The 14,987-nt window shown below is 32.5% G+C and overlaps 1 protein-coding gene across 8 annotated transcripts in view; it reads left to right on the top strand.

The window, feature by feature from the left end:
• The window catches only part of LOC130667116 (E3 ubiquitin-protein ligase Iruka), a 45,124-nt gene that overhangs the window by 19,729 nt on the left and 10,408 nt on the right, over positions 1-14,987 (top strand). For all 8 annotated transcript variants that reach the window (XM_057468586.1, XM_057468584.1, XM_057468589.1 and 5 more), the window contains exons 2-4: positions 2,651-2,767; positions 4,500-4,613; positions 7,876-7,985. In XM_057468586.1, the coding sequence (XP_057324569.1) occupies positions 2,684-2,767; positions 4,500-4,613; positions 7,876-7,985 (308 nt within the window). In that variant the 5' untranslated portion in view covers positions 2,651-2,683. The remainder of the gene's footprint in view (positions 1-2,650; positions 2,768-4,499; positions 4,614-7,875; positions 7,986-14,987) is intronic.

Genomic DNA, 14,987 nt, shown 5'->3' with positions numbered 1-14,987 from the left:
TTATAATTATTGGAGTGTAAAAAGCAGACTAATAGATACGGATTCAGCAGAGTACTCGTCTCTGCTGGGTCCTCTGACTAACTGAATTTCTTTTGACACTGCATAATCATATATAATAAAATTAATACAGTGTTGCATCTCAGGTTCCTTATAGGAACGTCGAAGCAGTCCAATTCTCATCTAAGTAGACACTTTGTTTTGTCTACGGACGGACTGTGTCGACGTTCTAAAAATGCTTATCAGCGATATTTCCGTTCATAACGGCTCAGAGTTTATTTATAATGAATTATTAATAAAATAATTAAATTTATTCAATTAATAAATATTTCGGGAACGTAACACCAGCAATTTACATATTGAATTAAATGCATTTAATCGGTTTAAAATTTAATTTAAGGTAAGCGGTATTTATTTTTTTTTGTTTTTTATTAATAACAAAATTTCTAATCCACGGATTTTTCTACATTTTTGATTTTTTTTTATATCTTTTGATTTTTAGAAATTTTTTAAAAAATTTAATTCGACATAGTATCGAGTATTATCCTTCGATCGTGGCTACGTTGAATGCCCAGATGTGCTCCTTCGACCTAAGTTTACCGTCATAGTTATAAAATACTTTTACTAAGTTTTATTGTCTAAGAGTAAACTCAATAAAGTTGTGACTTTCCCAATTCCCAGAAAAATCCCAAATATTATTTTATCTCCGACATATATATATATATATATATATATATATATATATATATATATATATATATATATATATATATATTAGGGTGATTCAAAAAACAAACAAATTTTTTTATTTCTTCCAAACAGGTTCAAAAGTTTCGAATAGATAAAAAAGACGCCTGTGAAAATTAGAGCTCTTAATATTAATATTAACATTGTCCGCATTGCTCTTTTCTATTTCCCATAAGAATAACATGGAAAAAATTTTTTTTACGTCTTCTGATTTTTATAAGTAGCTAACGATGCGTCATAGGAATAATTGGCAGGCATATTTTTGTAGGGAATTGGACGCTCTACAAAAAAAGATAATTATCATTTTTTGAGGAATCTATTTGTTCAAAAGTTATTTGAGGTTGAAGTTGAATTCATATTAAATTTTAAGATTTTCTTACTTTTCCGGCGAAATTATCAGACCTATTAGAAAATATCATTGAACCTTCTTTGTAGACAATTTTATCTCCTAGAAATTATTTCCAATAAAGTTTTTTCGAATTCCGCATTGTTTTCTAGTTATTTTCATTTTAACGTCATGTTCATAAAAAAAATAGTCTTCTGATCGATTTTAAGAGCTTGACATTAAAATAAAAATAACTAGAAAACAATGCGGAATTCGTAAAAACTTTATTGAATATAACTTCTAGAGAATAAAATTATCAACAAAAAAGATCCTATTACATTTTGTGATAAGTCTGATAGTTTCGCCGGAAAAGTAAAAAGATCTCCAACTTTACTTCAAGCTCCGATAACTTTTGAACAGATGGATTTATCTAAAAATGATAGGAGAACTTTTTTGTAGAGCGTTCAATTTCCTACAAAAACATGTATTAGTCTATTCGATCTATTGATTTGTTAAAGAGTTAACAATACTTAAAGCTAAAAAAAACTTTTCCCGTGTTATTTAAATGGGAAAATCGAATTTTTCAATGAGCTAGGTTTGTAATCGACATAGAATTGTTTTTCTTGCGCGAAAATTTTTTTTTTGTGTTGAACTATGATTTTTTCCACATGCACTTGAATAAAAAATGTTGCTCCGACATAATGCACCCTAATATATATATTAGTGCCTATCAAAAAAATCGACTATATTAATTTTTAAAAAGTATAATATCTCTGAAAATATTGAACAGGATACCGAAAATATGACCTTGTTAAAACTGCATCTCCTAATTTTAATATTAAGGAGTACCTCATCGCAATTTTCTATTTCTCATTTGATTAACATGGGAAAATTATTTTTTTAATGTTTGGAATTTTATCACTCGTTAGCGAATTAAAGTATCGGAAAAATCAATGGACATTTTTGTTGAAAACAGGTTTCCTATCATTTTTTGATAAATTAAATTTTTTAAAAGTTATTCAATCTCAAAGTTTGATTTATAGTAAATTTTACTATTGTTCAACTTTTTCGGCAAAACTATCAAACTCATCGTAAAATGTTATAGGACCTTTTTTGTAGATCATTTTATTTCCTACAATTAACCTAAATTAAAGTTTCCGAGATTTTTGAAAGTTATTTAAGTATTTGCATTTAAATGTCTGTTTATTCTAAGAAATCGTATTCTTTCCGATTTTAATTACTTACTTTTAAGGTAAATAACTAAAGGACTTTCAAAAATTTCGAAAATTGTGATAAAGATAATTTGTAGGAAATAGAATGATCTACAAAAAAGGTCCTATAACATTTTACGATAAGTCTGATAGTTTCGCCGAAAAAGTCGAATATTAGTAAAATTTACTATGAATCAAACTTTTTAAAAATAAATATAGTCGATTTTTTTTTATACTGCCTAATATATATTTATGATTGATTCTTCCCAGGAGTAGTCGTGATAATTTTAATATTATAGATAACGTACTTATTATATCATTTCTATTGTTGTTACTATTGTTTTGATAATTGTGTTCTTTAAATTTTCAGTTACTCTTCTACAACCAGTAACCAAACTTAAATATGGCCGAAGCCGTAGTAGACGGAACTTCAATATCTCGATTTTTTTGCCACAAATGCAGTATCGAAATCGAGTGTTTATTACCTGTAAGTATGTTTTATTTAGAATGGAGATTCTCTATTCACTTAATTTTTTTTCTAAAAATTTTTTATACTCAGTTGATAATCAATCAGTCTTCTTGGAAGACTATATAAATATTACCACCGTTTGCATTCTATTTCTATTTAATAAATCACGGGTGTATGTACGTTATTTCCTAAATTTTCCCGTAAAAATATAAATCATATTTAAGAAATGAAGAAATAATTGGTTTAGTTTTTAACTCTAGAACCATTTTTTGAAGCTATAAAATTATTCACAAAAAGATCTAAGGTTCCATTTTTCGAAAAATGATGCTAGAACGCAGGTTAACTCACGTGTAAAAGTAAAAGATAATACATGACGAGTGATAGTCCTTGGTATTTGAAAAAATTAATTTTATCTTCTGTTTAAATAGATTAGTCTGACACTGTAAGTTATACTTTTTTAGCTCCCCGCTATAAAAATTGACGATTTTGGAAGGCTGTATTTTCGTGAAAAATGGTCGTATCGAAAAATTAAAAAAAGCAATTCGAAGCTTGAAATCTTTAGTTTAAAGATATTCTAGCAAATTTTTTTTGAGCCACAGTTATTGTGTAATCATCAGAAATAGCTCGTGACAAAAATTTCCTAAATTTTTTGGTTTTGTTTTTTGGGTCTACGGGTCCGGGAAATTTTTTTTCAACAAAACCAATATATAGATCAGTTAGAAAATTTATTCAGCTACAACTTGCTTTTTTGTTGTCTGTGTACGGGGATTTTTTACTGAGATATTGGCCTTCAAATGAAAAAGGATCCTTTTGTCTTTGATTATCGATGTCACAGCAACTAGTGGTCGCACAGTAATTTTTAGGGCAGCTTTAGAAACTTGAATAAATTCCTCACAAGCCTTATTTTTAATTTCTGATAAAAAATTTTATTTCATCCTTAATATCGATTTAAAAATAGTTATTGGCGTAACTAGTAGGGTAAGTGATTCATAATGTGTCAGTGCTAAACACATCGCGGGTGACGGATTATGACTTACCCTACATGTTGCGCCCATAGTTTTATTCAACTCATATGCGCTATCCACGTCTTATTAATCGCCTAAAAAGCGAAGTCTCAATAGCTGTTTAGTGACATGGTGAAAAAAAAACATTCGGCATCACAACCTTGGCTACTCAATGGGTAACAACAGGGAATTGTAATTACCCCATATTCAGTAAGAGCTTGAAAGATAGTTACGTTTATTTTCATTACGTCACAATGGCCGGGATAGTAGACATTTTTATTGCGTTTTGACAAATAATTTTTCACCAATCGGTAAACGGCCATTTAGGGTTCGCATTTTAGGCATGATAAAACGTGAATAGCGCGCATGAGTTGAATAAACGTACAAAAATGACTTCTTATGTTTTCTTAGTCAATAAACCGCTACTTTGTAAATATTGACTTCCCACTGTTTTCGAGCTCAATTATGTGGAAAAAAAGCCCAAATTTTTTGTTTTTGAAATTTAAAAAGAAAATATTTTTATGTCTTTACCTTACATATCTTGACGAGTTATAAAATTTCAAAGTTAAAGAAAGTTTTCTCATGTTATTTAAATGGGAAACGGAAAATCGTAATGGTGCATTTCTTAATATTAATATTAAGAGCTTGAACTTAGCATTTCTTTTTAGTATTACGATAGTTTCTATGACTTTTTTTTCTTGATTCATTTGAATATAGTAAATAAAACATACATTATATTTTTATAGGATTATACATGTCCGAATTGTGCCAGTGGTTTCATTGAAAAGCTAGAAAATGCAGAAGATCGTGACGTAAATATGGAGATGAATTCCGAGGACTTCAATGATATTGATTTTGATGTGAGTAAAACAATATTAAATAGCGTAGAATAAGAAAAGTAGGTTTGCATAAGAATGCTTAATATATTGTGATATTTTGTGTAAATTTATTTTTTGTACTAAAGTAATTGTAAATATTGTGTCGAACAATTTTCATTCACAATGTTACTAGGATACTCATTTTTACAAATGTTTGATTTGAAATTCACTTTTTAATCAAAAAGTTTTTTAAGCATTCAATAGAAACCTAGCATTCATATTTGTCTTTATGGGGGAATATTCAATAAAATTTGTCATAATCTATTTGAATAAGTCGAGTAGGTTTCAAAAATACTGTTAGATTAAAAATTTTAGAAATGTAATGTGGTGTTTCAAAAAAAAAAGCGAGAGTATCCACAGTTCCCATTTGAATATAAGCTCATAATATTAATATTTAAACTTATCGCAATATTTATCTTATCGCAATATTTTATTTCCCATTTAAACACACTATTAACAGAAGTAGGGTTTTTAAAACTGCAAAACATTTTCTATAAGACACAAATAGTGGCTTTTAATGAAAAAAATTTTTCCGAAGCGACAATGTCGAATGAAAAAAAGATGAAAATTTGCATGTTAAGGGATATTTGAAAATCTTGGTATAACTTTGGATATAACAAATAAACGAAGGATACCGTCGTTTTTTTTTCAACCTTGGGACGTCCCAAAAAACCCCTTAAAGTTTTAAAGCGCTGCGATTTTTCTTTCTTAGTAGGGCTTCACTCAAGATCGAGATTATATTGGTCTTGTCTTGACCTCGTCTTGATTTGTCAAGACAAGACCAAGACGATATTATAGATCGCGATTCAAGACCAACACCAATATCATTAAAACCATCTCGCTAAGTCTTAACAAGACCAAAAATACAATAAGTATAAGTATATGAGAATTACTCGTAATAAGACTCCATGCTTTAAAAAAGATTATAACTATTGACTTTATTTTAGCTTCTTGATTGTTTTAAATATTTTTACATATCTACACCTATATTAATATACTTGTATAAATTCCAAGTAATAACGAATTATGACTGATATTAAGAAAATTTCAGGTTATTCATGACCAAGACGAGATCTTGACAAGACAATATTATTAATAACTTATTTTTCGAGATCGATGCAAGACTTACATTTTGAAGTCAAGATCAAGACGAGATCAAAGCTTTCGAGATCAAGACAAGACTTTCCCAATCTTGTCTTGTCTCGGCTCGAGTGAAGCCCTATTTCTTAGTGCTCCGAAGCTTTAAAATTATCATTTTTGCCAAAAATCGCATGGTGAGCGATTCTTCGGTGTTTAATCATTTCTTCCATTTTCAGAAGTTTTTTTAGCAACAAACCTTTTTTTTTGCTCAAAAGCAGTAATTAATGGAAAAAATTAAAAAAAAAAATTTCAAAATTATTATTTTTTTAAATTTTTCATTCATATAGTACAAAAGTCAGTTATATCCTGCACTAAATATTATTGTAAGAATAAATATCGAATAAAACAAGCGTAATTAATTAGTCGGGTACTTATAATCAGCAACAATTTAATAAAATAAAACGTCAATTTAACCGGTACAAAAAATAATAAATCAAATACCGTAATCGTACAAGATGGAATCGTTGGTCGTATCTTGCTCCGTCTTTATTATCCGCATCGGCAATGGTGCTGCAGTCTACTCGAAGATCTTTGGAGAGATTGAATACACCGCCGACAGTTAGGTATTAGGTTCGCGTAACAGTCAACGTACCTCCTGAACTGCTCCAAGTTACATCTCTTCCAGCAGTACTGACTTCTCGATATCAATGTAAGAAGCGGTGATCCACACGTTACCAAATAAGACTTATGGTTAACGTCCGTGCCGCAATCGTTAATACAGCCTGCGGCTTGTTTTCCAGGGCCCTCGGATAAAACATATGCGAACTCTCATTGTCTTGCTCTCTCTTTTACTTGTTCGTAATGGCTCTTACTTGCTCTCGTCTCTGGTCATCAGCGGGTTTTCTCCTACATTCGAAATATATAGAATACAAATAATAAATTGACATTTATACGAATCGCATTCGTAATTCTCAAACACCATGCAACATAAACGCCATATGTTATCGCATCATATTGATTAGGGTATGCGTTAAAAAACCGGTACTTTCCTAGCTTCCCGGTAGGAAAATTGAAAATTTTCCAAAAAAGAAAAATTATTGGTTACGTCCGATTTTCGAAAACCAAGTTTTGTAGAGATGTCGACGTTTTGAGATCCGAGGAAGCCATTCTGACTATTTTAAAATATCTTGAAAGATGATGTTCGAGTGTATATACGTGCCTACCCATCTATGTAAATATTCTATAACTTCCGAACATTGTAATCGATTTGGATTTGTGATGCATTATTCGAAGCTGCTTATTAATTCTTAGGTTCCGTGAAAAATTGAGCTTGATCCGTAAAGTACGTTTTGACATATTCCGAAACTGAAATTTTTGAAAGAACGAGTTTCCCAGATAAAATTTATGATATTTTTAATCATTAATTTGAAAATCTAATTAGCTCTAAATTTTTAAATCCGCATCGAATGTCGTCTCAACCATCAAATTCTAACCAATCGTTCCAGAGATATCGTTAACTAAAAAATTTCGAAAAAGTGTTTATTTCGAGTAACATCAGAATTGTTAAGCTGATTGATATTAAAATTTTTTTAGCATCAGAAGCTGACAAACAGTGTCAATTGCCGCATCTGACGTCGAAATCGGTTGATCAGTTCACTAGATATCAATGATAGAAAATTCAGAAAATAACCATTTTATAGTAATTTTTCGAATTACTTTTGTTTTTTAGATTTTCGTAGACTACTGCAAAACTTAACTTTCTCTAAACTCGAAAATGTATTCATAATACTGTTTTCAAACTTAAGGGCGCCTGAAAAGAGCGGGAATTTTTGGGGCTGGCACGTAGTCAACAGTTTTCCAGATTTTTTTACTGGGCTTTTAAAAAATAATGCTATCGCGTTTTGTGATAAAATTACTAGTTTCATCGGAAAAAAGCAATTGTAGAGACATCCGATATAAATTCAACTTTACCCTGGAATAACTTCTGAAAAGTTAGACCACTATAGTTTCGAATTAAAGGCTCGTATTTGAAGAAAATTTTTTCCTCCAGGTACCCAACCAATTTCAGTTGGAGCCTAGTGAAATAAGAATTTTCAGTTTTTTCCGAGCACTTTAATATATATCTATTAGCTCTAATGAATTCTAATTTTTCAATTATCTACAGCAAATATACATGGATTTACCAGAGATGATTCCTCCATCACAACTTCATGATTCTACCGGTGACGGAAATACTCGAAGAGATCGAAGACGACGAGATGTTCTCTTCAATAGGTCTGTTAAATTATTACTATATTGTTAAGTATTTATAGTAGCGAGTATATTTGTTAAGGGTAATTTCGAATGTTTATAGCTAAAACTTTAGATTTGTCATATTGTTGTGAAAATCTCTTAGAAACTCAATATTTTTACTATAAACAGTTGATTTATTACTAAATACTTCGATGAACACTTCTTTTGTTTTTTCGAAAATGTTAATAATTAATTACATGACAACATTTTCATAAAATTACCCAAATTATCATTGGATCAGCGACTTAAATACTACTATAAACTTTTATAAAGCCTTTATAAAAATAATTATTAGTGGATAAGTTACGGTTTACTTACAGATATTTTAGAGCAATATGAAAAGAAACATGTAAGTACTTAACTTCTATTGACAAGTATTGTCGTAAAAATTTACTTTGAACTACTGAAAAATTACTACAGTGTTTTTCAATGAGAGTTACTTACTTGCTTACACCTTGATGGCATTATCATGTTTGAATAATATCGCAATTTAAACTTTACGCCGAATTTGAATTCTCGACCGGTTGTTAGCTCCCACTATCTTAGTTGCGTTTCTCTTCTCATCAACCTTTTATCTGCTGTTATCAGTGAGTCTGTATTTACTTTTTTAAAAATAAATACACTTGTAACCTTAATTATTTTAAGTGTATATGATCTACACGTAAAGGAGGTAGTGAATGCAAAATTTCCAATGTGAATGCGAAATTGTTAAAACAAATAAATTGAATGATAGACATGACAAAAATTATTTCGGAATTAACATCAAATTTTGTAGGATGATTTGCCAGTAGTTATTACGGAGTACTGTTAGTTGATGTTAAATTGACCCTTCCATGGTCGTTTTACATTGTATCGTGGCTGATGTTAATTGATTGAGCTACGATTTTGTTATTAGTTTTAAGCATTGTTACCACTACAAATTGATGCAGATTATACTAGTCAGCCGATTAAAATATCATTAGTAATTCGAAGTATCTTATTGCCGCTAGTGATTTTCTTTTTTTTAATTATAACGAGTCTGACGCCGTGTCTCGGCGAGCTGCCGGTTTTGTTTGTGACATAGTTATGTCATATTGAAAGAGACCGTAACTGTTTTTACATCCGCATTTATTTTGAACTAGACCAAACTAGGGCCTTTCTCTTTTACTGATCCATTACTCTAAGAGGTGTTGTACGAGAATGCGGTGTCTAAGACACGTGGCATCCAAATCATCGACTAAGGTAAGCCAAATTATACGAATATTCTTTGCGCCGTCTTTAGTCGTCTGTTGGATTCCAGATCACTTAATAGCTGGTTACAGTATGCATGTACATGTGTAATTAATAAATGTAACGGGACCTAAGTCCACTTCCGCCGACCGGAAGCCGATTCCTCACCCTTTTAGGCATACTCACGCTGCGAAATCCCTTCTTTTCTGCCATAATGCGAGACATTGAGCAAGCGCAATATTGGTGGCTGTTATAACCCTTAGGATCAGAGATCCTTTGCGTGTGGTTGTCGAACCAACAGCCACTACGAGTCCGTTTCCATCGAATCCTAGCTTCGGTTTCCCTTAGCCGGCTTGGATGGATTTGCCCATAGTACCAATTCCATGTATTGGTCGACATACCACTTGGTCGAGAGGGGACGTGGTTTTTTCCCCTGCCTTCCTGAGAAAACACCCAGTTTTTTTTGACATTCATTCGTCCATTCTTCAACACATTCTCACACACACCTAACTTCGGACTGACACCCGGGATGCATAGAGTCCTTACAAGTCGTGAGTTCTACATACCCATGCCCAGATGCTCCGACAACAACTAGGTGGATGCCAGTTGAACCGCGATCTAGTAGTCTTTTCCTCCTTCCTCTTGGTGTTAAAATTGGCTGTTGAGCTTGTGGTGGAGACAATCTTTACTGAAACCATTAAAAATTTTATAGGAGTTTGGAGATGAGGCAAGAACCCGACCGATTTTTGGCCACTCCGCGACCCACCCTTCTATGCTCTGGAGCACCTCACGCTGAGGCTCGAACTCGGTGCATTTTAGCAGTAAGTGCTGAACGGTATCCCACCCTGTCTTACATTGGGGGCATTTGCGAGTTCGTACTTGTAGGGTCTATCTTTAAAATAGTCGTGACCGGTTAAAACCTGGGTAAGCCAGAAATTAGGGCTGATTGTGCTCGCTAAACGTTCAGTAACGTCAGGAAAGAAGTTGAATGTCATTCTTCCTTTGTCCGTTGTGGACCACATTTCTTGCCATCTGCGAATGGTTTCTTTTCTGAGGGAGACAAGGCCATCTTCGTCATCTGGCTGCACGGTCACGGATCCAAGAGTTACCTGTTTGCCAGTTTGAAGATTGTAACGGGCGCAACGTTCGTCAATCACAAGTCAAATGGGCACTACCCCTGCCACTACCCCTGCCACTACACAAAGTCCCTCATTCGATGCCGTCTTGTATAAAAACGTCATTGCAATCAGAGCTCGCCGTTGCAGGTCACTCCAAACTGCTGTCGCATAAGTGACAACAGGCAGGAAGTAGCCCCTGTAGATAGTGGACATAGCCGGAAAGCGCAGTCCCCATTCAGTCCATGCGAGACGGCGTAGACGATCGAAAGTTTTATCTAATTTCGCGCGCCTTGTCTTAATGTGTGTTGTTGGTTTGAGGTCCTGGTCGAAGTGTACCCCTAAGTATCTAACGGTCTTTTTGAATGCTATGTTTGTTTTACCTATTACGATTTTCGGTGGTTTTGAATCATATTTGGGCTTTTTCTGTCTTTTCGCTTCGTAGGGGTACGGACCTTTGCCCTTGCGTGGACCGCGTCGGGTGTACTCTCTCTTGAGGAATATTGCCTCGGTTTTGGACTCCGACAGCGTACGTTTCGCGGAACGACACCATTCCAGTATCGAATCTATCGTCCCTTGTGCTTTTCTTTCAATGTCGTTACGTGCGGTGCCTTCTATGATCACGAGGAAGTCGTCAGTATATGCTACAAATTTACTCCCGTGTTCTGTTAATTTTAATTCTTTAAGTAAGTCATCAAACATAATATTCCAAAATAATGGCCCCAGAACTGATCCCTGTGGACATCCCCTTGTTGGCTTTTCCATTCTTTTCCGAATGGACATGACAGTGAAACTGTCCTATCTTCAAAGTAACTTTGTACCACCCTATAACCGTACATGTGTATGTGAGCCCTAGTAGAAATAATCGAGGGCCGCCTTGATTGCAAACTAGGCCCTCGCTAGCGATATCGAGGCAAAACTAAAAATCACTCCACCTACAACTGATGCGTAAGTATTGCTTGAACCAATATCCGTGTATGCTAGTTGTGTGTATTTAATTGTATACAGTAAATAACCTATTAGAAGAATGAAAATTATGTTTATAAATACTATGAGCAGTTGAAAAAATAATCAAGTGTAAATTAATTTTGTATTATGTAGTTAATATCTTAGTGTATAAATAAATAATTAATTTGAATAATGGAAGTAATTAAAAGACTTGATACAATAACGAAACTCAGACTTTGGGCAATAAAATCTAATATTGCAAATTTTTAAATATTAAAAAAATAAATAAATAATATTGTATTGTTTTTTATAATATTCTTTTTATATAAAAGTTTAAATTAAAGAATGTTAAATAAAAAAGTTTTTAAATTATTCAGATTATTAACAATTATTATATTTAGAAGTAGCAATTCAATTATTACAAAGAATTTTTATTTCAATTCTTTTAAATAATAATTTATAATAGTTATTTGTATTTAGCTTACATAACAGCCTATAACTGGGAATCATGGGATGTAGTATCGCTATTTATTATTTCATTTCTAGTCAAACTAGTCAGGCGCTAGCCAGCGCCTCGATTTCATTTCTACTAGGGAGTCTATGTGGGGAGGGGGGGGGGGTTCTATAACTTTTAAAGTAATCAACCCATTTAAATGGTTCTTACAGCAATCGAAAGAGCTTATTAGCCCTAAATTTACTTGGAAATTTCAGACTATCCGATAGAGTAGACTTCAAAGTAGTCTACTCTACTTCAAAAAATTTTTTTTTAGTTTTTTTTTTACTTCTCAATTATAACTTAACAGGGGTTATCAGATATTTTCGGCTGAGTCTTTTTCGGAAACAAAATCTCTAAATACAAAATACAGACCACACATTGATGCACTTCTGTCTAATCTATCGAAGTGCGCTTAAATTGTTTGACAATATTCGTTTGTTTAAGAGAAAAACTCGGCCAAAGTTTCCATTTACTGTACAAGTGCAACAAAGATAGTACCGTTCGTGGACTTGAGTGTAATAGAGAGAGAAGTACAAACCCCTGTTAATCGATCAATTCCCAAATCTAATCAATCCTATAACACAATAGCACGCGGTGTATGCCGCAAGAACCATCTTGATTGGTTAATTCGTTCGATAGATATCGTTGGTGAAAGAAATGTTAAAAATCGAATTTTTTTGAATATCTTCACGACTAAACTGATTGATATCAAGCCAGCTTGAGAACTCGATAAAAAGTGTCGATTGCTCCTAGCACAATCAAAATCAATTAATTGGTTGAAGAAATATCGATGCTGGAAAATTTCAACAATACTAATTTATTTTATTCCTTAGATAGCTCATACTATAAAGTACTAAATGTGGACTTTGTTCAACCGGGCATGGTCATGTATGCTAACTTGTCGGATTCAAAAAAATCGGCTACTTTTTCTCAAAAATTATACTGAATATATTGTTCGAGATGACGAAAAAAAAATTGTGTTGAAGTTTGAGCTCCTAATATTAATATTAACAACTGCCTCATTGCGATTTCCGATTTCCCATTATAATAACATGGGAAAAATTTTTCTGAAAGTTTGGAATTTTATCACTCACCAAGGAATCAGTGTGTCGGAAAAATCAATGAATATATCTGTTGAAAATTGAACGCTCTACAAAAAATTTCTTTAATCTGCATATTTCATAAGATATTTAAAAAAAAACCACGATTGTATTGAAAAATGAACTTTAATCGTCCTGAGGCACGTGTTTTTTTACTGAAAAAAAAAAAAAAACCAAATCCCTCACATATTTTTTCACTAAAACCGAGCTTTTTATGGAGCGCCTGAGAAAATTTAATTTTTAACGGCCACCCGAGTGAACATGTATGACCTTCATGAATCATTTAAGGTCATGTATGATAATGCATAATCATAAATGATTCATACATGCTCCTGCATGACTGCTTGCATCATAAGTGACAACTTGTCTCTTGTCATGCATGATTGAATATGACTTTGCATGATCAAAAAATCTAGATTTACATGCTTTTATCATGTACAAACTCTAATGACATTGTTCCAGTTCTAAAATTTAATATTCGGAGCTCAAAATTGGACTGGATTTTCATTTTAACATGCAGAACGAGATTTTCAATAGGGAACGAAGAGAAATTCTGTTCGTTTTAAACGGAGCATTCTAGTGTATATAGAGATAGTTGATTCAGCAAAGTATTTTATGAGTACTATAGCAATCTAAACTTTACGATAATGAAGTATTACTATATTAATAAACCGTAATATTAATTTTACCGTAAAATTTACCATCATTTCCATAGAATGTACTGTAGTCGTTAACAAATTTATGGGCGAATCACCTAAATTTTAATATACCAAGTTTCGTCGTTGCTGTTACTTAGTATAGAGGTCCAATTCTTAACATCAAAAAATACGAATCGGATAATTTTAAACTTCCCTCTAAGAAAATTTAAAATTAAAAAAAAAAGAGAAGTTATTGGTTTCGGTCCGATTTTTGAAAACCGAATTTCTAATAGATCTTGACGTTTTGACTTTCTAGGAAGCTATTTTGACTAATTTCAAGATGATTTCCGAGTGTATATATATGTGTATGTACATACGTACGTTTGTATATAAATATTCTGTAACTTTTGAACGGGTGAACCGATTTTGATTTCCAAGGTGGCATTCGACGCGCCTTATTAATTGATTGATTCCAAAATCTAATCAGCTCTGGAACTCAATAAAACGCGTCGATTGCTACCTCAAATATCTCAATCACTTAATTCATTCAAGAAATATCGACGGAGAAAGAAATAGTAAAAAAGGGTTTTTCGCAAATATCTTTAAAATGACTGCGCTCATCATTTCCAAAATTTAATTAGCTCGAAAACAATAGAATGCACCGATTGCTACATTAGACAGCAAAATCCGTCAATTAGTTTAAACGATATCGACGACGAAGAATTGAAAAAATAACATTTCATGTCATTTTCTCCGGATACATCATGATATAATGTACTATAAAGCGTTTGAGTTTGAAAAGTTTATCAAAAAACAATGGCATCCAAGAGTTTTGGGGCTGGCCCGCAGGGCCAACCGTTGCCCAGATTTTTTTAACTTTTCGTCGCTTTGATCTCAGAGTTCTAGAGGTACCTTAACAATAAATTAACTAGACTAGAGTGATTCTCCAGGAATATGCATAATGTACAGGTGTACCGTTTACACAAGGGTATACTACAGTGGTCAAGCGATGATTAACGGCAAAAATTCGTTGCCTCGGTAATAGTACGGTAGGTTTACCATAAAAAAAGTTGTACGATAAAATACAGTAATTATCCGAAGTATCACGCAGTTTCTCGAAATTGAACCACATCTCGTACGGCAAATTACTGTGAAATACGATAGCAGTACGGAAATACGTGGTAGCATTATAGCAAATTACGGAAAATTAATATTTGGTATATTACCGTATACTGTGTATAGCTTACATACATATATACTTACGGGATAAAGATTTAAAAAGCGAAAACTGTATACACGGAAAAAAAATTCTTTGAAAATTTAACATACAAGTATCGTAATCCTGGACTCGACACGTTTTACCGTAAACTATCAAATATTTTATATGAAAACTTACTGTTGACAAAAGAATTTTTACAATTTATCATCGTAATTTTACCAAAAGATTGTTTTATTAAGTTCAGTTAAAAAAAATACAT

Source organism: Microplitis mediator, chromosome 4 (genome assembly GCF_029852145.1).
Source record: "Microplitis mediator isolate UGA2020A chromosome 4, iyMicMedi2.1, whole genome shotgun sequence".
Classification (NCBI taxonomy): Eukaryota; Metazoa; Arthropoda; class Insecta; order Hymenoptera; family Braconidae; genus Microplitis; species Microplitis mediator.
The sequence above is the reverse complement of the archived record's forward strand: the minus strand, read 5'-3'. Positions and strand labels throughout refer to the sequence as shown.